The sequence below is a fragment of the Cucumis melo genome, chromosome 11 (genome assembly GCF_025177605.1).
Source record: "Cucumis melo cultivar AY chromosome 11, USDA_Cmelo_AY_1.0, whole genome shotgun sequence".
Classification (NCBI taxonomy): Eukaryota; Viridiplantae; Streptophyta; class Magnoliopsida; order Cucurbitales; family Cucurbitaceae; genus Cucumis; species Cucumis melo.
In genome coordinates this window covers 203,498-230,485 of record NC_066867.1, presented here as the reverse complement: position 1 = coordinate 230,485, position 26,988 = coordinate 203,498, and the positions used below count along the sequence as shown (strand labels likewise).

At 31.8% G+C, this 26,988-nt stretch overlaps 4 protein-coding genes and 1 long non-coding RNA gene across 10 annotated transcripts in view; 2 read left to right on the top strand and 3 right to left on the bottom strand.

Annotated features, from left to right (window-relative positions):
- Positions 1-817, top strand: part of LOC103499596 (uncharacterized) — a 29,140-nt gene extending 28,323 nt beyond the window's left edge. For all 5 annotated transcript variants that reach the window (XM_008462619.3, XM_008462621.3, XM_008462618.3 and 2 more), the window contains one exon: positions 563-817. In XM_008462619.3, coding sequence (XP_008460841.2) covers positions 563-673 — 111 coding nt within the window. In that variant the 3' untranslated portion in view covers positions 674-817. The remainder of the gene's footprint in view (positions 1-562) is intronic.
- Positions 818-2,644: 1,827 nt separating this feature from the next.
- LOC103499595 (uncharacterized) lies at positions 2,645-5,253 on the bottom strand. 2 transcript variants are annotated; one of them, XR_007824727.1, is made up of 3 exons: positions 4,808-5,253; positions 3,552-4,466; positions 2,645-2,870 (listed from the first exon to the last, which is right to left on the bottom strand). It is a non-coding gene; the product is annotated as an uncharacterized LOC103499595 (long non-coding RNA). The 2 variants fall into 2 exon arrangements; XR_007824726.1 differs by lacking the exon at positions 4,808-5,253 and having other exon boundaries at positions 3,552-4,589.
- A 3,598-nt stretch (positions 5,254-8,851) lies between these two features.
- Positions 8,852-12,025, top strand: LOC107991687 (uncharacterized). The gene has a single exon (XM_017046972.2). It carries the CDS (start codon positions 8,852-8,854, stop codon positions 12,023-12,025), a length of 3,174 nt encoding a protein of 1,057 aa, XP_016902461.2.
- Positions 12,026-13,395: 1,370 nt separating this feature from the next.
- On the bottom strand, positions 13,396-14,848 carry LOC103499594 (myb-related protein 330-like). The gene is made up of 3 exons (XM_008462617.3): positions 14,312-14,848; positions 14,054-14,183; positions 13,396-13,866 (listed from the first exon to the last, which is right to left on the bottom strand). The coding sequence occupies exons 1-3, from the start codon at positions 14,442-14,444 to the stop codon at positions 13,440-13,442; spliced, it is 690 nt and encodes a 229-aa protein (XP_008460839.2). The 5' UTR covers positions 14,445-14,848; the 3' UTR covers positions 13,396-13,439.
- A 5,340-nt stretch (positions 14,849-20,188) lies between these two features.
- On the bottom strand, positions 20,189-20,698 carry LOC103499593 (defensin-like protein 1). Its single transcript, XM_051091540.1, has 2 exons — positions 20,615-20,698; positions 20,189-20,518 (listed from the first exon to the last, which is right to left on the bottom strand). The coding sequence occupies exons 1-2, from the start codon at positions 20,679-20,681 to the stop codon at positions 20,349-20,351; spliced, it is 237 nt and encodes a 78-aa protein (XP_050947497.1). The 5' UTR covers positions 20,682-20,698; the 3' UTR covers positions 20,189-20,348.
- Positions 20,699-26,988: the final 6,290 nt, after the last annotated feature.

Sequence of the window (26,988 nt, the reverse complement as noted above, 5' to 3'; positions counted from 1 at the left end):
AGCTTTCTTCCAATCATTGAAAGTTAAATGTTGTGTTTTCATTTTTATCAGAATGCTCTTGCATCTCCGATGATTTTTTCTCTTCAAAGATTGCTGTCCAGTGAGCTTTTTGGTGCTATTTGAATACCTTTTTTTTTTTTCCGCATAAAGTTGGCTAGAGTTCACTTTCATGTTTCCAGTTAGTGGCATGCCATATGCCATTAAATCCTAGGAGATAATATTGGATTGCTATCCCCCGAGAATCCAGATCATTAACTATTGTCCAATAGCATGCTGTATAGACCCGAGAGAGGGCAGTAAACTTCTCTTTCAGTGACGATTTCATTAATCTTATTACGACCAATGTTGGTTACACGTTAAGATCATTTCATAGAAATATATTGGCAAGATAAATTGGACATGGCTTTGAGAATCTCCATCTTTGTTGTAAGCTGATAAGATTGAATTAATTAATTGGAAGCTAAGGCATCTACTCGTTCCCATATGTTGGCAGCTTCAAATCTCTGCTAGTATGTTTGCTGTAAGCCATTCAATCATATCACTATCATTTGTCTCGTTTTAGGTACTCGAGGATAATTTGGACTGGGAAGATGTACAGTGGTCACAGACTGGCGTTTGGATAGCTGGGAAAGAATATCAACTTGCTCGTGTGCATTTCTTATCCATGAATTAGTTCCATTTTTATGTTCATCTTGTAACTTTTAGATGTATGAGAATATGTATTTCATAATCATATTTCAGAGTAAGAAGAGATATTACAGTAGTGTGCAAATTTTTATTAGTTGATAATATTGGATGTGGAAACTTGATTCTTTGATCCTGCATCTCATCATGCTATATTTACGAAATCATACTTATATAAAATAAAATTGCTTAGTTTAATAAAGTTCAACACTTTGGTAAAAGAAAATGTCTGTTTGCCATTCTTAGACGTTTTTTATTTTCGAGTTGGTTGGACTGACAACTCGAATAGTATTATCAACTCAACCAATAAGTTGGATTGAGTTCTCGGGTTGAGAAAAAGATGGTGGATGCCAAAGACTTAAGGAAACGGTGAACGCCGGAGATGAGAGGTCGAGATGAGAGAAAGAGGGTGAGTTAGAGAGAAGAGGTGCAATGTGAAGATTAAAGTTGAACGAAGTGAGGATGAGGTGTGAGTTCGTGACTTCTTTTTCCATTTACTAAATTAATAATATAAATATAAATAAAATAAAATGTATAACCTTCAATTCGAGATCTAACCCAATCTGAAAAAAAAAAAAACAAAACAAAAAGTAATTCCAACTCAGTGTTCAACCCTTGTTCTTATAATATGGATTTGATAGTGAGTTATTTTAACTTTTACACCCTTAATAAGTCTATACTCTACTAAACTCTTTATCAATTAAAAGAATAATGTAAATGACTCATGTACTTTGTTACGATTTAAAACTACAAATTTGACCTGTAATCTCTAAATGGAAGACATTAGCACCCAAATAGAAACAGCTAACCGCGAAGATTTAAAGAACATGGTCAGAAAAGCTAATCTCGTGACGATTTAAAAGAACATGGTCAGGAAAGAAAATTTTGTAATCACAGTACCTGAACTTCACTCAGGGGGATGTACAAGTTTGATGGAGATAAACCCATATATTTTTTTTTTAGATTTTTAGCCCCTCTTTGATCTTTCTATAAATGGATAGCATTGTTCATTTTTTTTGTCGTTTCTAGAGATGTAACATTAGCCATCTCAAAAAAAAAAAAAAAAGAAAAAAAGAAAACAACCAACCCAATAACCATTAAAAGCATCTTCTTCAAAACGGAGTTTAAGTGAGGATGAGTCCGTTTTGACGAGGATGAGGTGTTAGTTCGTGACTTCTTTTTAGCGAAGCACAGTCAACTTCGTGGAGCCCCTTATTTGTTTTATTAATTATAAGAGACAGTAAGTTTAGGTATAATAATTAAACACAGCATTTTTAAAAAATCATAAATATAGCAAGTTTGTTAGTATTAAACTTCTATTGAATAAACTAATATTTGTAACATAGTCTATCAATGATATACTTCTATTAACATATTTAGACAATTTTGCCATATTTAAAACTTTAAAAAATTGCTCCATACTTAATTATTTTGAATAATTATTGAATCTAATTCTTCTATTTGCAATTATTCTTTTTATTTTCCATGTATATTACCAAGAAATTGTCGCTGACTCAAAACCCCAAAATTTTTATCAATATTTTTTAAATAAGAAGCCTATAGCACCCAACAAGAAACAAAAAACTCCAAAGGTTTACAAGCACGTTGTTAAAATTAAAAAAAAAAAAAAAAAAAAAAAAAAAAAAAAAAAACAACAACAACAACAACAACAACAATCCCATGACCAGCATTGGTAAATTTCACTATGGGATGCTCAAATTTGCTAAGAGTGAACCCAAGTTTTTAGTAAAAAAAACAACAATCGAAGAGTTTTTCTTTTTTCTTTTTCTTTGTTTCCTTTCTCTAGACACTATTTGCTCACTTTTTGAAAGAGTAGTATTGGTCATTTTCGTCTTTTCTAGGAGTACTAACAAATCATTATTACATGCATACATATTTCAAAACAGAACTTTTTAACTGTTTCAAAATGGGAAGAATCAAATTTATTAAACGGAACAGCTTTGATAAAAATAACAATTCAATACTAATATTAAATCTTTTCTTGAGGTCCCCCTAAAATATAAATTCAAAACAAGAATATACATAAAATTTTCAAGAATGCAAGTAGTGAAACTCTAAGTTCAAATATTTTAAAACTTACACTTAAATCATGAAAATAAGAGCAGAAGCTTTTAACTGAACCCATGGTACCGTCGTGGATGCTTCTTGTCATGTGCTGATAGATCCTTTCCATTATCCGGAAACATGTATTATATAAGAATGTAACCCAACTACCAAAATCAGACTATGCATGAACATACCATAAATGCAGTCTTATTAGTAGAAGAAAGCTTGTCATGGATGGTCATCTAAGGGAACATTAACAATCATCCAATCACAGGGAATTGTACTAATAGATAGACGCACTAACTTATCAAACATAGGTACCCAAAGGTGCAGAATCTACATAGGCAGTGAACCCGCAGGATCACAAACATAGGAAGCAAACTTGGAGGAAAACAAGCATAGGTAGTGAACTCGTAGGAACACAAGCATAGGATGTACAACGCTATCGATAGGAAGGTTAACGTTACTAGCTTATCTAGCATGCACATTCAATCAATATGTCTCGTGTCATAATCATATGACCTTAGCTCATAAAATTCAGCATACTCACAATGATCTTTTCATTCATGTAACATAGCTCGATAATCCATCGATTCTAAGGCATGCTTATCAGAAATACTTCGTATACAAGACTATCCCAACATTTACAAACCAACCTATCATAATTCCTTTTGATAACTGTTTGTCTGTGCAAGCTAGAATACCATCCATTTGTTTCAGTTGTCCATTTCCAGATAATCAAACCTTGTTTGCCATGTAAGTAACAACTTTTAGAGCTTAAAGAAAAAGAACTGTAGTACCTCAAGAACTTCCATATGTTCTACCAATTGTCATGACGGCTTCAGAAAACTCCCAACCAAGGAGAAACAAAAATGGAAATCTAAAGATAAAAAACACGCGAAGGAAATGAAAGAATTCTATAATTTATGAAATGCAGAAGCAAATTTAACATGAGTAAAGGTTTGAGAGTACCTGGTTTCGTTGTTCTTTGCTGATGTTTGGAGCGCAGATGTAAAGTGGTGAAACAACTCGAACTTACGTGCTATCAAGTCTTTGTGAAACCAACCTATAATTCATGTCATTTTTGCGTGAATGATCCAAAGGATGCACTAAGCTCCTGAGAACTGGCTAAGAGGCTGACTTCTTAGAACAAAACTCAGTCCCTACTGTTTTATAAAAGATTTTTTTGTCTCTTCTCTCACAACTAGATAGAGTGAGTTTAGAATGGCTTCTAAGAGTAACAAACATTTCGTTACTCGTAGAAGAAGCAGAAAGTGCTTCAAACGCTTTAGAGTATATCTGAAGTGTTATTAGAATGTTCAAAATTATTTTTTTACCATGCATTGATCCAAGTATGCATTAGAGTTCGGAATAAACTTTTGAGTGTTGTGTTTTGAAATGAAACAAGTTTAAAAATACTACTCTCAATGATCAATTTTACAGAACACACAAAATAGTGAATTTAATATGAATTATGAAATAGCAAAAAACTGTTTATAACTCATTAAGTGGACAATTGATCGGGGATAAAAACAAATAGTTGAGTTGGCAATAATTATAAGGAAGTAATTGGAGGAGTAGACAGAGCAACCAAGCCAGAAATGTGAGGAATAAGAGGCAATAAAACCCTTTAATTATTGGTGAACCAAAAGGATGGATTGGTTTTTTTAGCCGCCCAACCAAATTCTCTCAAATTACTACGTTGCCAAACACCCCTGACAAAATTTTACAAGCAAATCAATTCACAAGTAAACAAAAACAGAAAGTTTGTAGACCATAACTCTCCAATCAACAGAAAGGAAATCAAAGGCAATAGGAAGAATCGATGTCAAAATAGGGACGAACAATAGAGGGATGTGAAGCAACATAAAGAAAAAACTAAGAATGGAGAGAAACAGAGTGGGGGATCATTGCACGCAAAAATGACAAGAATCAGAAGCTGGGAATTGATAATTCAGGTAATGGAAAACAAGAAAAGAATAAGACAGGGAGAATCGAAACAATATCTTGAGCGCGCCGAAAGAAAGTAAAGAGGCGGCTAGAAAAGGAAGCATACCTGAAGCTTGAATTGGATGGAAAGGAAACGGGGAATTGATTTATGTTAGGTTTTAACTTTTATTTATTTATGGGGAATTTTAGGGATAAACTAAAATGGGAGATCAAAATAAAATGGAACTACATTTTTTAATTTTTATACCACAAGTTTTTTTTCCCCTCCTGTTTAGACCATTTTCTTGTAAAATTACCAAAACATCGAGGAATCATGTTTGATTGCTGCTGTTTTTGGTGGACTCTTGCTTTTGGGGAGATGCTCCACCTCATTTTTTTTTTTTTTTTTTTTTATGATTTCTCTATTCAAGCTGTATTATTTTGTCGTCTTCTCCTTGTTGTAACGTCGGTCTGATGAAGCTCAACCATTTCTGGGATGATCCTTTTGGTAAGTTAAAGAAATGGGACCTCCCTCCTATTGCTCTCACTTCTCAATTCCTTCATCCTCCTATGCTTCTTAGAGGCAGTTACTTAGCTTGGTCTATTCACCTAACCACGATTATGCAAACAATATATCAGATTACTTCTAGTTAAGGGTGGCTCAGTTTTGGTTTCAACCTCCTATTTTAGACCATTCATCAAATCTTCCAAGCCTTTATCTTTTCTTTTGTCTCATTACTCAAGTAATTTGGTGCAATCTTGCAATTACGATCCCTTATCTTTTGTGTCTTTACGAGGACCAAAGCAAATAAGATAAACCATTGGAAAACTAGTTTGGATCCAAAATCAAATTTGAGTATGGAGTCACTGATAGATTTTTTTGAGGAAAAAACTTTAAATTCCTTAAAATAAGACCACTTACTTGTTTGATGTGAATTTTCAAGACCTTTTTTGATTGGCCAAAATTAGGCCATTTATTTTAGGCTATAGCATTGGCCATTTTTTCGAAATTTTGGGTGTCACCTTTGTCCACCACTAAGGTGAAGGAATTGCGACACTTGGCTCATTTGTTTGTGTCATAGACCTAGCAAGAGATACGATCCTACACTTATTAGCCCATAAAGAAATCGTTTTAATACAAGTTTGAACACTTAAATAAAGGCTTCACTTTTTTTTTCTCTTATTTTTTTGGAATAGTTGCAAATGTAACAATTATATTCAAAATAATTAAATATACAGTAACATTTAAAAAAAAATTGTAAATATAGCAAAATCTGTCAAAATCTATAATGATAGGAGTCTATCACTGATAGACCATGTAGCAAATGTTGATCTATCACTGATAAACCATAAGGGTCTATCAACAATAAAAGTCTATCACTCATGGACTTTGCTATATTTGCAATTTTTTTTTAAAATATTACTACATACTTAATAATTATTCTAAAAATTGCTACCTTTTACGATTATCCTATTTTTTTTTTGAAAAACTTCAATATTCCTCTAAATAAGACAACTTACTAGTGAGATGCCAATTTTTCAGAGCTTTTTGACACTAGGAAAAATTTGGTAATTTTTGTAGGCTATACTGTTGGCTATTTTTGGAACATTTTGAGTGCCCCTTAGTCGACCACTAAGGTGCTGCAATCACAACCTGTACGTAATTTTTCTGTGTCAGACCTTACTAAATATACGATCCAATACTTATTGCCAAGAATCCCTAATCCACAAAGAAGAAGTTAGAAAACTAGTTTGGACACCTAAATAAAAAGTAAGTCTAGGCTTCAGTATTCAATCTTTTTGGAAAGAAAACTTTAATATTCTTCTAATAAGGCCACTTACTAGTTAGATGTCAATTTTCAAGACTTTTTGACATTGGCTAAAATTGTTTATTTATTTATTTATTCTTTTGACATTGGGCATTTATCGTATGTTTTAAGTTCCCCCTTAGTTGACCACTCAGGAGAAGCAATTGTGGCTCGTAGCTAATTTTCTTATGCCATAAACCATGCCAAAAATATGATCCCACCCTTATCAGCCAAGAATCTTAATCTATAGCGGTGTAGAGCTAAAAACAAAAGAAAAAAACAATTGCGAGGCTAGTTGGACACCTAAATAAAAACTAAGTCTGGGGCTTCATTGTTCAATTTTTTTGGGGAAAAACTTCAACGTTTCTCCAAATGATGTCACTTACTAGTCATATGTCAATTTTTAGGAGTTTTTTGACACTTACCAAAACATGGTCATTTTTTGTAGGCTAAAGCATTGACCATTTTTCGAACATTTTGAGGGCCCCTCTAGTCGACCACTAAGTAGTAGCAATCGGGATCCGTAGCTAATTTTTCTATGCCACAAATCTTGCCAAAAATACGATACCACACTTATTAGCCTAGAATCCCTTATCTAAAGAGGTTTAGAGAAAAAAAAAATCGTGAAAACACTAGTTTGGACATCAAAATAAAAACTTAGTTTCAGCTTTACTAAAAAGGTGCAGAACCAAAGCAAATAAGAGAAACCGTTGGTAAATTAGTTTGGACCCCAAACTGGTCAATTTTTTTGAATTTTCAGTTAAATGAGACCGCTTATAGTTAAATGTGAATTTTCAAGAGTACTTTTTGACACTAGCCAAAAGTGGATAATTTTTCGTAGGCTATTTTTCTGACGTTTCGAACGTCACCTTAGTTCAACACTAAGGAGTGTTAGCTCATTTTTCTGTGCCATACACCTTGTCATAGATACGATCCCACACTTATCAACCCATAATCATTGAACTAAATAGTTGCAGGACCAAAACAAATAAGAGAAACCGTTGGTAGACTAGTTTGGACCTAAAATGAAAACCAACTATGGGGATTCGTTGGTCAATTTTTTTCTCCAAAAAAATTAACAATCATCAAACTAAGACCACTTACTAGTATATGTGAATTTTAGGACTTTTTGACACTAGCCTACATTGGATCATTTTTTGTAGGCTATAGCATTAGCCATTTTTTGGACATTTTGGATGATATACTATGGTCCACACCAATAAGGAGTAGGAACCTTTCTTAGTTTATTTTCCTATGCTATAGAACTTGCCAAAGATAAGATCCCGTACTTGTCAATTTTGATCAGTGAAGTAAAGTGGAAGGGATCGTCTTATTTGCATAATGTTTATGGAGGTTGAGGAAAGCAAGAAGTTTGTAAGGCGAAATTTTTTTCATCTTTGTCTTGTTTGGTCTCATTGTTGTTTTTATGTGATTATAGGATTCTATTTAGTTTGAGGTTTTCAGTGCTTTTGTAACCATCTACAATAGAAAACTACTTTGATTAGAGATGTGTGTATAACCATTTTCAATTGTAATAAAAGATTACATTTCATTTTACTTATTTTCATTAGATATATTTTATAATTAGACAAACGATTTTATCAATATCATATGTCTTGTTAATTGTAACATGACTCTTATCATGTGTTTTGTTTAGGCAAGTATGAAACTTTGTACGACTACTTGTCGTAACTATCAAATTATAATATTTAATTAAAAAATGTGTTAAACTAGCTACTTTCTCAAGAAATAGTTTGGTAAGCTTTTTTCGAAGTTTTTCTTTTTAAAAAAAAAACTAATTGTTTTTCAATTTGTGCCATTTAGATTAGTTAGGTGGTTAGATTATCTTATATCAATAAACTTAGCCATGTATTTTTCGGGGGAAAGATTATTTGAAGTTAGAGAATACCTTGAGGTCATTATTCATATATTTATGTACATGTGTGGCTCATTTATATATTTGTGTTAAGGGCATTACGCAACCTATCACGTGGCATTACTACGTATTTTGTTTATATATAGCAAATATGTCATATAAATGTCAAATCATCTAGAAGTGTGTTGGTCAAATTGTCAAAATTTTGTAAGTCAAAATTTTCATGTCACTAAAAAAAATTGTGACACCCCTGATGGGCCTGTGATTCTCTCTATCCATTAACATAAACACCCCTGATGGGCCTGTGAGTTCGGCCTGGTGGTTGTCGGCTATATATGGACCCTCGGGTGGTCGAAACAGGAAATCTTTTTGGGCTGAATTATTGGACCTAAAAAACAAATGCTCCCCAACCTGGCTGTTAGCAGGAGACTTCAACGTTGTGAGATTCTCCTCTGAGACTTCTACTCAAAATCCAAGTAAACACAGTATGAGATGTTTTAACAAATTCATTTCTGACAGCAATCTTATTGACCCTCCCCTCACAAATGCAAAATTTACTTGGTCTAATCTCAGAGTTCAACCAGTTCTCTCCAGGATTGACAGATTCCTTTATACAACAAATTGGGAAAATATGTTCACTGCCCACTATTCAAAGACTCTCTCGCGAGTTACTTCAGATCATTTCCCAATTGCACTGGAATCCTCCATGATCAGTTGGGGCCCTTCTCCTTTTAAGCTTTTAAATGTACATCTGAAAGAATCATGGTTCAAAAAAAATGTCACAGTTTGGTGGAAAAATTTGAGACAGGAGGGGCACCCAGGCTTTTCTTTTATGAGAAAGCTAAAGCAACTATCTGCCATTATAAGAAGTGAGCAAAGAAAAAACAAATGCTACAGTGATGAAGATAAAAATGCTTGGATAAGAGAAATCGACAACATAGACAGATTAGAAGCTGAAGGAAAATTTTCTGAAGAGCTTAGCCTCCGAAGGACTAGATTAAAAGCTGATATCCTTATGTCCGGATTCAAAGAAGCTCAAATATGGCACCAAAAAAGCAAGAGGTTATGGATCACAGAAGGAGATGAAAATACATCTTTCTTCCACAAAATCTGCACTGCCAGACAAAGAAGAAGCATTATATCAAATATTAAATCTGTGGATGGTGTTCCCTGTTCAACAAATGAAAGCATTACAAAAGCTTTCTTAGATCACTTTGAAGACATTTACAAAGGGGGTGGAGAGGAAAGCCCTTGGCTTATTGATAATCTTAGTTGGTCTCCTATAGCAACCACCCAAGCACAAAATTTATGCTCTTGTTTCACGGAGGAGGAAATTCATGCAGCCCTTACTGCTTTCTCAAACAATAAAAGCCCAGGTCCAGATGGCTTTACCATGGAATTCTATAAATCAACTTGGTCTGACCTCAAGGAAGAAATTCTCAACATATTCAAAGACTTCCACTCAAACTGTATCATTAACAAAGCAGTAAACATCACAAATATTGCTCTAATTGCCAAAAAGGAAAAGTGTGCGGAGCCTGCGGATTACAGACCTATTAGTTTAACGACCTCCATTTACAAACTTATTGCCAAAGTCATTGCGGAAAGAGTAAAAGAAACTCTTCCATCCACAGTGGCAGAGAATCAAATGGCCTTTGTAAAAGGCAGACAAATCATAGATGCTATCTTAGTTGCAAATGAAGCCATCGACTATTGGAGAGTTAAAAAAACTCAAGGCTTTGTTATAAAGCTGGATATTGAAAAAGCATTTGACAAACTGAACTGGAGATTCATTGATTTCATGCTTATGAAAAAGGGGTACCCCTTCAGATGGAGGAGATGGATAAGAGCTTGTATTAGCAGTGTGCAGTACTCTGTTATCATCAACGGCAGACCCAGGGGCAAAATTCAACCTTCCCGTGGAATAAGACAAGGAGACCCTATCTCCCCTTTTATTTTTGTCCTAGCAATGGATTATATAAGCAGGCTGCTGAACTCTATGGGTGAAAAAATCAAAGGGGTGAAAATGGAAAGCAACATAAATCTGACACACTTACTCTTTGCAGATGATATTCTGCTTTTTGTAGAAGATGATGGGCACTCAATTCAAAATTTAAAGAATATCATCAACCTCTTCCAGCTTGCATCGGGGCTGAGTATCAATCTAAATAAATCCACCATTTCTCCTATAAATGTTGATGCTGCAAGAACTGAACAGATAGCTTCACAATGGGGAATTTCCACAAAATTTCTTCCAATCAACTACCTTGGAGTTCCTCTCGGAGGTAAACAAACCACAAAGACTTTCTGGAAGAATGTTGAAGAAAAGATAAACAAAAAACTTGCCAGCTGGAAATATTCTATGTTATCTAAAGGAGGTAAAATTACTCTGATTAAATCTTCTTTGGCTAGCCTTCCTACCTATCAGCTATCAATCTTCAAAGCCCCTGTATCAACCTGCAAAAACATTGAAAAAACCTGGAGAAATTTCTTATGGAAGAATCCACCAGAGACCCATAAACTACACCTAGTTAATTGGGCGAAGATAACTACTCCAAAAGAGAGAGGAGGACTGGGTATAAGTCGACTGAAAGACACCAACTTTGCTCTTCTAACAAAATGGCTCTGGAGATACATTCATGAAGATTCCCCCCTATGGAAGAAAATAATAAATGCAAAATATAGAAGCCTTTCAAAAGGGGACATTCCTTGTGTTTGCAATCATAGCAGCAGCCGTTCCCCATGGTTTTCCATTTGCAAAGGCTTGGAGTGGTTTCAAAGACATGTTTCATGGAAAATTAAAAATGGCAGAAGCTTCTCCTTTTGGCATAGTCACTGGCATCAAAATAGTCCTCTGTCTTTGCACTACCCCAGATTATTTGCTCTATCTACAAATAAGGATAGCTCAATAAGAGACATGTGGAATAATAACTTGATGGATTGGGATCTAAATCCAAGAAGACAGTTAAGAGAGTGGGAATATCCTCTGTGGGCTGAGTTAAAAAACTCCCTAGATGCAAGCTTTTGCGAAAATGGAAAAGACTCTCCAGCGTGGACCCTAAACTCTAATGGCTTATACACAGTGGCCTCGGTTAAAAAAGCTCTCCAACAGCCTGATCAAAGCCTCATAGACCTCCAAAGCCAAAACACTTTCAAGAATCTTTGGAAGACAAGCATCCCAAAGAAATGCATCTTTTTCATATGGACTCTGCTCTATGATAGTGTGAACACTGCTGAACAACTTATGAAGAGATTACCAAATCTCTGTTCTAGACCGAGCTGGTGTGTCATGTGTAAGAGAAATGACGAAGACAGAATTCACCTCTTTATCCTATGCCCCTTTGCAAAGTCTATTTGGAGATTAATATCGTCACACTTAAACAGCAATGTAAGCTGCCTCAGCCCAAAAGATCTCTGTATTACCATGTGCAGCTGGAACCAGAAAACAAAGAAAAATGTAATTCTCTACAACACCTATGCCTCTGCCCTCTGGAATATCTGGTTGGAAAGAAATGCCCGCATCTTCAATGGGAAAGAAAAAACAGTTGCAGAAATATGGGAAGACACAAAAGCTCTTGCAGGACTATGGACCAGTAGATCTTCTCTTTTCTCAAATTATCAAGCTTCTTCCATAGCACTAAACCTTAATGCTTTTAGTTAGTTTGCTCTTCCTTAGTGTTCATTTCTCTCTGCTTGTACTTTGTCCTTATGGGGCTGTTCTCAAGCCCTTTTTTTGGGTCATCCTGCTTCCGTGTATTGTATTTGTTATATCTCAATGAAGCGGGAATGATGATGGTGCTAAGGGGGTGTCCACCTAGTGGAGATGCCCGGGTGCACCTACTGACCCAACGTATCTTTTTTCAAAAAAAAAAAAATTGTGATATTGACATGACACCAGGCCAAACCTTGTTTTTCTTTCATATTAACTCTGAAATTTATATTGAATGACTTCAAATATGTTGGTTGTCTTTTCAAATTGAATTAAAAAACTGTAACTATTATTTAATAAATATATCAAAATATAAGTTTATGTGGTTGAAATGAATAAAGGTAACACTATCAATTCAATTAAATTGGGCTCTAACATCTCAGTAGGGTTGGCAAAAGATGCCTTTCTTTGTGGACGTCAACTTCATTAATAACCACAACAAACTGGACCAATATTTTTAAAATCAAAACAACAACCATAAGGGACCGTTAGTCAAAACTCTATTAAAAAAAAAAAAAAAAAGGATGAGAAATGGAGAACCGTAGCTGAAGGCAGATGAGTGCGGAAATGAAAGCTATGGGAGGTGGCCAGGATGTACCTAATAGAAATTATGTGTCCCACGTATAATAGGGCAAGGAAAATAATGGATATTTTTTAATATAAATAATGTACCTAATAGAAATTATAACACTGCGGTTGTTTTAGAATAAAAAGTATACTAAACTAAAAAAAACACCAGAAAAGCATGGCAGAAATTGAAGATAAAATTCTCTCATAAAGGTGTAAATCTAGGCTCTGTATCAGCATTGTCCACACGGATTCAACAATGGATATATATACTTTTTTATATATAAAAAAGAAGATTACATTTATATTTTAGTTTGATTAGGTAGCAACTCGGTTGCGTTGGAAGAGTTAGGTAATTTAAGTAAAGTAATTATATAATATCAATTGGAGTTGGCATCTGCTTATTGTAGCTAGTATTTTAATTTCTCTAGCTATTTGCTGCCCCTTGCATCAGATTCAGATGCTGCTTTAATTTGGTGTGATTATATTCTCTCTATATATATTATATACACAAGTGCATTTATATTAATACCCATAATTATTCCTGAGTTTACTTCGTTAATTAATTAATTAATTAACTAACCACTCATGTGCCTTTTTTCTTTTCTTTTCTAAATGATAATCTGGTGCCTAACATGAAATTTTTTATATATGGATCATATATTATATATCTAACTAGCTAATAAACAATATTATGTAGCTATAGGCAAATGACAAAAAGGGTGAAGTGAAGTTTAAGAAATGCAAAAATTAAGTGAGATCACAATGTGGAGATGTATTATGTATGAATATTAAAATATTAAGAAGGAGATGGTGTGTAATATCTAAAAATATGAGGGGTGGAGGAGAAATGTTGAGTTTCTAATTCTGTTTGTGGTGAACAAAATTTGAATAAAACGGGAGCCTTTTGATGATCATCCCCTTTTGGATTGGGGTTTTTGGTAATTTGGTTGTGGGGATGAAGGCCAATGGAGAGCTCTAGATTTAGATTCAATGGTGGGTTCTCTTCCACCTCAGTCGTCAAACAACTGTTGCTGCTGCTGTTGCTGTTTGAATCTTCCCGTCGCCGGTCAAAGTCGCTAGTACTGCTTCTGTTATTGGCCAATGGACGATGCGTTTGAGGATCGATTCCTTGACTGTAGAGTTTTCGCTTGATATGCGTGTTCCAATAGTTCTTTATCTCGTTATCCGTCCTTCCAGGTAATCGCGCCGCAATTAAAGACCACCTATTAGTCATATTACAAAACCCTCATCACATTAATTTAGCCTAGAGCATGTAGACAATATGAAAACATAAGGGACGGGGTTGAAAATAGATTATATTTGTGTTTTCATATATATTTTCATGTGATGGAGACATGGGATGCACCCACCTAAATATTACTAAGCAGGAAATTAGAAATGGATACTTACTTATTGCCAAGTAGGGTATGGAGATTGATGATGATTTGGTCTTCCTCAGCAGTGAAGTTTCCTCTCTTGAGATCGGGACGAAGATAATTGATCCATCGTAGTCGACAACTTTTACCACACCGAAGCAACCCTAATATTATCATAATAATTAAGTAAGAAACTAAATGATGAAGAACATATATACATACAAACATATATATGAAGATCGAAGAAGTTAGAAGGAGTAGTTTGAATGTGTTGTCTGGCGATGGTACGTACCAGCGGCTTTAGGGAGAGATCTCCAACAACCATCGCCATGGATTTGGATGTAGTTAATAAGGCGTCGATCTTCTTCTTTGGTCCATGCACCTTTGTTGGTGTGTTGTTTCTCACAGCAAGGAGACCTTCCCATAGAATTAACAACTAAACCAAATTAATTCAACTGTGTGTGATTGAAACTATAATTATAATGGAAGAATATATGATCAGAGTTGGTGAGAAGAGAGAGGTACAAATATATATATATATATATATATATATATATATATGGAGAATAGCCTGAGGAGTGTAATAGCTAAGGGAGTTGGTGAACAAGACACATTATTAATTTATTAATTTAATATAAATTTGGAAGGTGAGGTGATAAAGGAAAACAAGCAATTGACTCGGGACTAATTTCTTTCTTATAACGTTGTTGTATTCTCGGGCAGCATCTTAGAGATAGAACGTTTCGTTTGACCAGGTTGGTGAAGATGGATTGAGTGGTTCTAAATATTCTATTCTTTCTATTTTGCTCTTTGGGGCTTCTTTTATTTTCAGAGTTACGTTTAATTGAGAATTCTGTTTAAATAAGTGGAGTCAGAGGACTGAATAAATAATAATAAAGAAGAGAAGGGGTGGAATGAAATAATGGTATATATGCTACATTTTTTTAAATTTGGAAGGACACAAAAATTAATAAATAAATAAAAACACCTACATGGAGAAGAAGAAGAAGAATTGGGTGGCCGTGGCCCCATCAAAGCCTTGGCCTTTTGATTCCATTCCAACCATATAAATATATAAATATATTTCTCTACCATATATATGTTAAAAAGAAAAAAGTAGTTTAAGGAGGAAATTAAATATATGAAAAGGAAGAAAAGTGGGAGGGTATGTTGTTGTTGGTTTGTTGATGATCAGTTGTGCCTTCTAGAAGGAAAAAGCTAGGCCAAGCTTTATATACTTGAGTTTGGTCCACAAATTTCCATCAATTCATCAAGGGGCATAAATCCAAAAGGAATTTAACAAACTCTCACATTCTTCATTCTATTTCTCTTCTCTCTCTCTCTCCCTCTCTCTCTTTTTTACTATCCACTCTCTTACTAATTTACACACTAACACTCACTTCTTACTCATGCCCTAAAATAGTTCTATAATATTTTCCAGTCTTTTAGTTAGTCTTTAGAGTACTTCTAAAAATAACTCACGTTTACATCATTTTATGGATGCTTTTTATGAGAGAATAACAAATCAACTTTTGCTCAAATGCAGAAAGTTCTATTTTTACAGCCCAGTAGTATGATCACAATGCTCCACACGTTAAAATCCCAACGAAACTACATCATTATTACATTTGATTGTTTCAACAAAAGTTTGCACTGACCATATATACCACTATAACATCTTGATATGAACCTTCCATAGGCCACACTTCTTCAAAATTGACCACTCTCTTTATCGTTGTGTTAGACGTAATTAAAAGATGTCTACAAAATGGGGCGGGATGAGGAAGGCTTCCCTGTCCCTATCCTTGCCCTGATCTATTTCAATCTTCCTTCTTGGAAAAATTTTATGTTTGCTTTTATGGTTAGTCTTAACAAAGTTTGATATGTTAAATAGATCATTTTTTAATACATTTTTTATTCAAAGAAAACGTCCGCCTATAATATTTCCTAATCAGGTTTTATTAGGAAGTGTTATTTATAGTAGAATTAGTTGTGTTACATACCATCTAATATGCTTGAAATGTTATTCAGAATGAAAATGTTGGTATACTAATCTTTAATACATTAATGACATGTATATTTGAGATTATTATTATTATTATTATTATTATTATTATTTGGCTACCCATTCCAATTTTGGTGTTTGGTATGATGATACAATATTGTAAGTGCAAATGATTAATATGAATGATATAACATAAGTTGAAGTATTGATGGGAAAGAATGAAATCACACGTTGATGTCCATTTAGTTAGCAATTGAATATTAGACAAAACGTGGGTTCTTTGGCGTCTTTAATTTTAAGGGTCAAAGTATATTAATTACAATAATATAATCCATTCACGTGGAAGTAGAAGCTACGCCGGTTAACAAATTCCAATAATTGTTTATAGTTTGTTTTTAGTTTTAGGTGCATTGTCTTCAAAAAAGACCGTTTTAAAAGAGGTAGTTGAAACTTCATTTGATTCAACAATGAACACATCAATTTTATTATTTCTATCTAAAATTTTTATATTACAAAATATTACATTGTATATGTCAACAATAAGTCACCAACACAAAAATTAGACACCTTGCCTCCTCAATAACTATTTTTCTTATTTTAAATTTTTAATTACTAATTAAATGACCACAAAATTTCAATAATTTTATGCTCTTTATATATATATATATAAAAATTAAATATTAAAAGGTAGCCTAATGGTAAAACTTAACAAATATTTTGATCGAATTTGTTGGCAACCACAAATAAAGCTACATGTCACCTCTTTGTTCTTTAAAATTAATTTTCTTAATTTTGATTGTATTCTTATTTTTGAAATTCTATCTATTTTTTTAATACAAAATTGTGGAACACTAGAGGTTAGAAAACTTAGGAAGATCATGTCAAAAAATATCAATTTGGTTAAGCAAATAGGTTAAGAAATATAAGAAAAATAAAGTACATGAAATTAATTATTGTTGTTTCAAAAAGTCAATGATGGAGGGACATATAAAACAACCATGGACTCTGATTTGCTAGCTCCCTTAACACAAATAGATTTTATTTTATTAATCAATAATTACATATTCTCCCTAATATTCAAACTTTTTCTAGAAGTGGATATATGAAGTTTGAAGCAGTTGATATCTTGGTTTACCAACTTCTTTGGAGCCTTTTATGGTTTTTTAATTTTTTAAATATACTGTTTTTTTTTTTTTTAACAAAATAAAAAATTGATTGCATATTATGGATTCTTTTGAAAATCAACGTAACCTGCAGGTACCACTTAGTCTTCAAAATTAGAATCGTGAGACCAGCTGTTTTTATTTTGACAGGCTTAATTCGACAAGCCCAATCAATATTTTTACCATCCTTTCATTTTCTAGGAAACTATTACTACTTTCTCATTGTGAAAAAAATCAACTCTATCCTATCTTTCCTTTTCTGTATCATTTGTTCCTCACAACATTTAAATTTTTAATTTACATTAAGGATAGAAGCCAAAAGATTGAGATCCATAACTAAACAAAAGGCATGCATCTTAAATTAGCCCATTGTACTGAAAACAAAAATTTGAAAATAGCCAGATATTGAATGAGAATAAAGTTGCATTTCATGCTTTCGTATATGTATTTTAATTTGCAGTAGAATTCATAAATTATATTGGACTCTAATTTAAAGAATTGCAAACTAGTTATAGTTATCCACTAATCTATTATTTAACAATAAACTATTATTATTTTATTTATGAACATGTCTTATAATTGAAAAAATAATTGTGAATTTTGTAATATTATGTAATTTATAGGATAAATTGAAATTTGAATCTTATAGTTTGGAATAAAGTTAAAATTTAGGTCCTATGGTTTATAAAGAGCCTAGAATTTAGTCTCTCTATTGTCGGATAAAAAGTTTTATATATAATAAATGGTCTCTACTATAGAGACTATTTAAGAGGATTTAACAATAAAGTATAGAGAATATATATGAAGCTATAATAAACAATCCTGGCCAACACTTCACCAGCATTTTTTATCATTATCAGCTCATTTAAAGTCTAAATGCTATTTCTATGTCCTCATTGCTTCAAAATAAATCTCGAATAGCTCCTATAATAATCGATTTTACCTCTTCCACACCAAATACACTTGTAAACTGGATGATTAAGCACATTTATAAACATGAGAACAATCATGAACCAAAAGCGGAGCGAGATATATATAACATTTCTCAGATGCTATCACCACCCTGAAATTTTATTATCTTTGATCCTCCTCCAGCAAGGTAGAATCACACGTTCACACTAAATAATGGTTCACTAGGTTACCTAGTTTCTCACTCAAAGCATTAACGATCAAGAAAGATAATGCTTAAAATTAACAGTGCATTCCAAGAACAAGCAATTAGTTGAGGCAAATCTAGAATTCTTTCTTCAGATATATTAATGCATGAACGAGTTAAAAGTCTTTCTACTTAGGTCCGATTGGAAGGACCCTCAATATAAGCCCTCGATCAACCGCAATTAAGTAACAATGAGGTGATTTTGAGATTTTCCCTGTTGGGTATTAAAGGAGTTTGCTGATTTTGAGGTCCTAATTAAGCACTCAGAATCAAAGTCCTTGAGATGATTTTGGCAACCACCCATCACTTTGAAGCCTATATAAAGCTAGCTCCTCCAGTTGTCCATAATTTGGATTAATCAAGAGACTTCAACCAATTAACTTCAAAAGCAAAGGTTAAATTGAGTTTAGAGAGTGTACCCCAAGAGTGTAAATATATACATATTATTGTCACGTATGGGTCGAAAACTTCACTTTCCAGATTTTATATTAGTAGTCGGTTTTTTCTTCCCTTCTACTCTGTCGTTGTTTTTATTTCATTTTCGTTCATCTTGTACTCATGAATTCTTTGTCAAAATAAAAGTATTGTTCATTCCAGCTTTCATTTAAATATGACCTAATTTATTTAAGAGTTGGGTCTGCATGTGTGGATGGCCCAAAAAAAGATAAAGACAAAACTTGATACCTTAATGAGACATATGTAGGAATGTTAAATTTGAAAGCGGCAATCGGAAATATAGCAAAAACCGATGGAAAATAAGATTTTTAGCACGGATTTATGACTGTCTGTTAATCTCGACTTTTCTTTTAATTCTAGTAATATTTTTTAATTTTTCTATTTTGCCATAGTAACAATTAAAATAAAATTTTATTATTTGTTCAATGTAAACATTCAAATTTGTTATTTGTTTAGTCACCCCACATTTGTACTGGATTAAATATCACTTATTTATATATGTTATTTTTCTTGACAAGAATACAAAGATGTTTCCTCCATTTCTCGATTAAATTAATATCAATATATACAAAACCCTACATTTCCTCCATTTTTCTTCAAGGATTATGGGTTCAAATATATATTCAGGTTGATATCCTTGGATGAATCCCTAATATATTTGACTAAAACTGAATCCCTGAAGTGTTTTGAGTTACTTAAGTCATGTAGGTTATTGCTCTTTAGGGGAGTCCAACGGTACTACCCAAAACGGACGGAAAATGGCTAAGGCTAACACCTTCCAAAAATGACCAAAATTTGGCATGGATGAAAAACTTCTGAAACTTCATTTTTGGATAATATGTGTTCACGTGTTAAGAAAATTTGAAATTTTACTCAAGAAAAACTAAAAAGAGATGCACCAAACTCAATTCTTTTTCTAAGCTTCAACTGGCGTTACACGGTTTCTTTGATTTTTTATTGGGTGTATATCCTTTGTTCTTCAAGGATTATTTATTATCGGCTAAAAATATTCTAAGTTGATATCCTTGGACGAATCCCTAACATGTTTGAGTAAAACTTAAGTCACCTAGCTAGGTTGCTCTCAAGGGGAGTCCAACTGTACTATCCAAAACGGACGAAAAATAACCTAGACTAACATCTTCTAAAAATGACCCAAATTTGACTTAGTGTCCAAAACTTCTCAATTTCATTTTTTAGGTGTATTAAATGTGTGTTAAAATTAAGATCAATTTGAAATTTGTCCAAGAAAAAAAAATGTCCTCGACTCCGTTTTTAGGAGTTTATACAGTGGAATTGATGGATCATTATTTCATGCACTTGAGAGATTTTAAGTGAAGTGACCTTGAGGGATAATTAAGAACTATAAGCTAGGTAGGGTAGGAGTTTGGATAATAAAAAAGTAGTTATGTTTATTCATGAAATGGAAAGGTAATAACGGTGATGATATAGTAGTGATAGGAAGAGGATCGGAGCGATCGAGGAGATGATAAAAGAAAAAAAAGAAAAAAGCATAGCATATATAGCAATTAAAAAGAAATTAGGTAGGTAGCTAGCAACGGTGAGTGCAGAAGCAGCGGCGGCGGAAACCAACACATTCACCGCCGGAGAAGCCTTCGGTGCGACATACAAGAGCGCAGTTGTGGTCACGTATACAGGTTCCGTGGAAGTGGTGGCTCTGAGATTGGCACATTCGAGCCTCAGCACCACCCCCCATCATCTCTTCTGCATTGCATATGATGATCATCATTACCATTTCAAACTAATATTAATTTATTACAAAAACTAAACCCTAAAATTAATAAATTAATTAATTACCCGAAGCAGAGAAGATGAGGAGCAGCAGTAGCAGCGTTGGGACCAAGGATTTGTTCATCATCATCATCCTTATAATATTCTAATAAAATTAAAGCTGTGTGTGTGTATGATGAGCATAAAATGGGAACACCATACCACTTCTATATATAGAGTAGCCAACCAACCTCTTCTTCTCAATGATCTTAATTCTTTTTTGTTTTATTTTTTGATTAATTAGAAGATTATAGATTAATAATTGTAATAACAGGACGGAGGAGAGAATTTGAATAATGCATGGAAGTAACGACAAATTAAAGAGTGTAGAGGAGGGTACCCACAATGCCCATCTCATCTCTGTCAAATATAATAAGTTTGAATATATATTAATTAATTATTATGTGTTTTATTTTCACGTGAGTGAGTGAATCAGTGAATCAGTGACAGTGATGGATGGGAAAATTAAAACAGTGTGCTGACATCAATTATATATATATATATATTTTCTTTTCCTTTCACATTAGATTCCCTTTTACCCTTCCCCCAATTTTAAGCTTTTTAGTTTGAGTAGGTGATTTAAGATAGTTTCAAAATATATTGTTGAGTTTGAACCCTGCAGTAAAGAAAGTCTTACATATTATATTAAATTTATCTTCACTCTATTAGCTCATTCTCTCTTTATTTGAAGGCTTCTGATCTGGGACAAGGGATTTTCTGGAAAGACAACCTCTTCTTTTCAGCTGAAAGCTTACTCTGATGTTGAACGAGGGTCATGTCTAGAACTCACAGAAGTCCTCTTCTGGTTGCATTTTTTTTTTTTTTTTCTCTTTGGTGATTCCATCATTATATAGTTGGACAGTCAAAAGGCAAACCTCAGTATTAAGATGTTCTGCGGAGGCACAACACACCGAGCATATTGACAGCCACCACCAGTAAACTTTTGTGGATTAATTATTCCGCTACTACTTCATGGGTTATTCCTTTCGGTTATACATCCTTCTTTTCTTTGATATACTGTGAGAATGAAGCTACCACACACATTGCTGACGAACAAAACATGTTGAGCTTGATTGCCATTTTGTTCAAGCGGATAATAATTATGTCTCACTTGTGCAACCTGCATGTGTTTTCACTAAAGCACTACCTACATCTCTTACTCCTTCGGATGTCCAAGTAAAGGGTGCCATTGATATATCACTCCCATCTTGAAGAGGAGTATTAGAGTTAATATTGTAAGTATAGGTGGTTACTCTGAATAAATCAGGCAGGATTTTATTTACATCCTTTGCATATTAATGAATATATTAAAATGAAAGATATGGTAAAAAGTTTGGTGTAGGCAGTTAAAGCGTGTGAGACAGAAACAGAAAGGTACGTAAGGGTCAGAAATGACAACAAGGCATGCAGTATCATGTCATGTCATTATATAAAGCTATTAATTCAATACGTTGCATTGCGCTCTGCAGTACTTCCCGGTCCCATTCCACTGAAAGGGATAGGTTTGTAGATGCTGTTTAACTTAACTCCTCCTCTGTATTATTCAAAACACCATGCAAGATGCTAACTTAACTTACCAACTTCTGTTTCAAACTATTACTTAGTTTAGGGGCACAAACATTATATATATTTTTGGAATATATATTGGTAAACTAGACTTCTTATTATATTCAACAAATTAAAATTAGACATGTATAAAATATATTATATTGTAATAAGAGATTACCGATGGAGGATAATATATATCATATATAAATTTATATAATACAAAATTAAAGGGGAAAAAAAAGCATATGAAATTTTGGGAGGGACGACAGATATGTGAGTACCGAGAGATGTTTGTGTTTTGTAAAAGATGGATTGGAGTTTGGAGCGGATTCGGATTCCACACCCATACCGAGATCACCATATATAAACCAACTTCATCGACTAACCATACACCCTGCCAACAACTTCAATAATAATAATAATAATAATAATAATAAATTTCTATCTCAAATTATAAATTAAAATATTCATGATAAAATATGTTAAAATTATATTGAGACTTTTTTCAAATATATCAAAATTAAAACCAAAATATTCACAAATTATCACATTTTATTTAATTACGATGGATCCATACATAAACTACTATCTCTATCTATATATAACATAATAGACACATACAAATGTAATAGTCTATAATGTGATATTTTGCTATATTTAGTATATATTTTTTAAATTTTGTCATTTAAAATAATTTCTTTAACTTAGACATAGTAAACTTATATTAAATGACAAAAGTAATGAAAATATTTAAAAATATACTAAAATACCACGATATGTAAATTCAATAAACTATGATCCATCTATGTGACACAAAAGTAATATTGCTAACAGAAAGTAAAATTTTGTCATATTTGAAAACAATATTTAGTATTAGTAGCAAGTAGTGTTAATAATGGTTCTCGTTATGCTCATCATATATGTTAGCTATATTTCTCCCTATTGAATCCCCTTATTTTTGGTCAAATAAAATTTGCTCTTTTTTTCAATTCCATCTTTACTTCTTGTTAAAAAAAAATCCATCTTTACTTCTTGTTAAAAAAAATTAGAAAAGTAATTCTTTTTTTAAGTTATAATTGTTATAAGTTGAAACATAATCTCCTATAAATTAGAGTTAGAAAAAAATTAATAGAAATTTTGTAGAATCTAAGTAGTGAAAAGGAATAAACAACCATCTTCATCGTACTATTTTTAGATAATATTTGTTAAATATTTTGTCGAACGAATTTTAACATTAACCAATGATAATGATAACGATGAGTAAGATTTGAAAAGAACTAAATTTTAGCTTTTAAAATAATAGAAAGTAAATTCAAAAAATATGAAAATATTATGAACTAAATGTACTAGTGAAAATTGTGGGACAATTCTAAACAAGGTATTAGACTTTCAAGAGAGAAGAGTATTGAACTTTATTAATTATTAAGGTATATAAAGAAAATGCATTGAAAAAAAGGTAAAGTGTTGTAAATGTTTTAGAGATTATTTGAAATAATAATACTATCATTAAGTTATAATAATTTGTATAGACATCAAATATTATGATTAAAATTTCAAACATATATAGTAGACTATAATAACATAATACTCATGAAAGTGTTAAAGATTAATATAAAACTAAAAAAGAAACAACTTTTATGTTTGTAAGTTAAATAGATCTTTAAAATTTTTATGCATTTGTTTTTATATTATATTATTCTATCTATTATTATGTTGAGTTAGATATTGATCGAAATTTTGTATCAGTTTAAAGGAAGGAAATCTCATAAAATATTTTATATCTTATTAGGAGATAGTATTTGTCATCCCTTATAAATTTAAAGTAGACAATATATCATATCATTGTGGGGAGTATCATATATCTCTAGTATTTAAATCCTGAAAACATAAAAGTAGAACCCTATTTTCTCCGAGACTTAGGTTTTCAAAATTTTGTTTTCATTTTCTATAACGATGTATTTTCAGGGATATTTAATTAAATCTAACAAAATTAAAATTCTTTATCGTTAATTATATAATTGAAGTGTGTAGAATAGAATGTGTGGATGGATGGATGCATGGTGTACCACTTTGCATCCTCTTCAGGGTATTGTTGACAACTCTCTCCCGCGCGGCCCTTTGCCTTTGCTCTTTCCATGTCCATTCTTTTCTAACATCATCTTTTAACTCTAATCTTTTATTACTCTCTAATCATTACCTCTTTCTACCTTTTTTTCTTCTTTCTTCTTCTATTATTTTAATATCCAACCACTTCAACAAAAAGTGGCTTTCTATCGCGTAGCAAAAAAAAGAGTCTTTAAAATCCGTTTCACGCGATTTTTAGGGAAAAACAGACATTTTATGAATTTTTCATAAAAAAAAAAAATGACAGTTTTTATGTGTCAAAAATTTATGACCATAAGAATTAAAAGAGTCATAGAATGTAGTCAAATAAAAAAGACACAATATTCTTAATAGGAAAAGATAGAAATTTTTAGACACAATATTCTTAATATGAAAAAAAGTCATTAAATAATAACACTTCAGCAAAATCATTAAGTTGTGAATATATCTTTTGGTAGAAAACAATATTTTGTACAAGTTTTTGCACCGTAAAGCAATCAAGGAAATAAAATTTACATTGTTCAATTCTCAAACATGAAGATGGACGAAAATTTGAAAGTTAAATATACATATACTAATTTTGATTACAATTTACAAAATGTGTATTCCATCAATCCATCAATCCATCACTATGCTCGATGATTGTAACTTGTGGCAACTTAAAATTTTCTTAACTATCTCTCAAATAAAAATCTAATTATTTTTCTTTTTGTTAAAAATGAAGAAAAATTGCTATTTTTAAAATTTAAAATCCGACATCTTTTTCTAAAATCAACAATGAGATCTATACTCCAAGAAGTCTCAGCTTTGTTGAAAATCTCCATTACTTTAATTTAAGTATCATAACAAATTGATCGCCAATCTCTAAATATGTAAAAATATATTATTAAATTAAAACCACAATTTTGATTATATATATCATAATTTGACGTGAATTTGTAGGGACTGTCCGGGGAGGGTTTATGAACTTCAGCTCATTCTTGTTTTGGAGAGGATTAGGATTCCTCATCCCCTTATCCCATTTCAACTCCCATAATCACCTATTATGTCTTTATTCATTCATTTTCACAACTCTATTCTATTATTTTTGTATTAATTAGATTTTGTAAAGATTAGAAAATATACAATTTTATTTTCCCTCCCTATAAAAATATTAAAATTTTAGTTCTAATTTTAGTTTTTTTTAATTCGACATTGTATTTTTAAAAATATTAATAAAGGGTGAACAGTAAAATTTAAAAAAAAAAAAAAAAAGAAATTTATGATAATTACTTTTACAAGATTAATTTTTAAAAAAAATTAGGAAGTAAAAGATTTAGTCCATTTCATACAAATAATCATTTAGTTTTTATTTTTATTTCTTTTATAAAAATTTAGCTTATGAACATTTTTTATTAACTAGTTACCTTACTTTAAAAATATTTTAAAAAATTTAGTTGAAATTTAAAGAAAAATATAGTTTTTAAAAATTTGTTATTATTGTTGTTATTAAATTTTGGTTATTAATTTCATTCTCATAGTTGAGAAACGTTGTTTAATTTCAAAAATAACAAAATGATTAACCATTAAAATTCTTTTGTTTATCTTTTAAAATTAAAATTAAGTTGATCAATTTGCATATATAAATTTCAATAATTTGTTATTACCTTTGACTATTGTTTTAGAGTTTAAAAACTACAAAAGAAAAGGAAAATTAAATAGGTATTTTAGTTCTTAGAATTAGAATTTAACTACAAATGTCAATTTTATTTAATGTAGAAAGTTTGTGAGAAAATAAGCATTAAATTTAATAAATATTATAAAAAATTATAAAAAAATAATTATAATAAAAAAAAAAAAACAAAAACAAAAAGTTGCCAAATGAAAGTTGAAGACCCAGAACTTTTTTATAATAAAAAAAATAGAGGATGATTTTTAATGGTTGAAGTTACTGCTTAATATGATTTATAAAAATAAATATATTAAATTTGTTTATTATATATATATAATAGAACTACTATCATAATCCTTCCCCAAACACATACAATACTATCTATCATAACTCTTCTTCCAAACGAATATTGTCAATAATATTACCTATAGTAATCTTTCATCCAAACCTATACTATCATCATAACACAAATTTTATGATAATACTATGATTATCATAATACTAACCTTAGAATTATAACACTGACCCTTCATAAATCTACACTTCTCCCAAACAGTCCCTTACACTCCATCGCTTAGTTAAATTAATAGACCCATTTGGACACTCCAACGCTTAGTTAAATTAATAGACCCATTTTTCACCGACAAGACGAAGGGCAAATGGTTACCCCTATCCTCAAAACTCCATCAATATAATCTTGTAAATTTGTTGAAGGTGCATGAGAAGATGAGGACCTAGTGACTTTTCATTGATGATCTTGCCGGTCAAGTTCTGACTATCTACCATTTCACTTTCCCCTTTCATGTAAAGTTGATTACTTGTTCAAACTTTGGCAATTGATTGAAGTAACAATTGCAAATATTGCTCGAAATTAATAATAGACACATCACAATGTAAAAAAGATTTTACAAATATAATAAAATTTTGATCCCCGAGAGACTTGTGATACATTAGAAATTAAATTAAAATTTTTATCTAATGCAATTTAAATTCTTAAATTTCGTTTCTGATATTTAGAAACGAAACAAAACAAAACATTGAATCAGACTTGCAATAGAAAATTTAAAGACTCTAAATTTGCGGACCTTATAGAGAACAA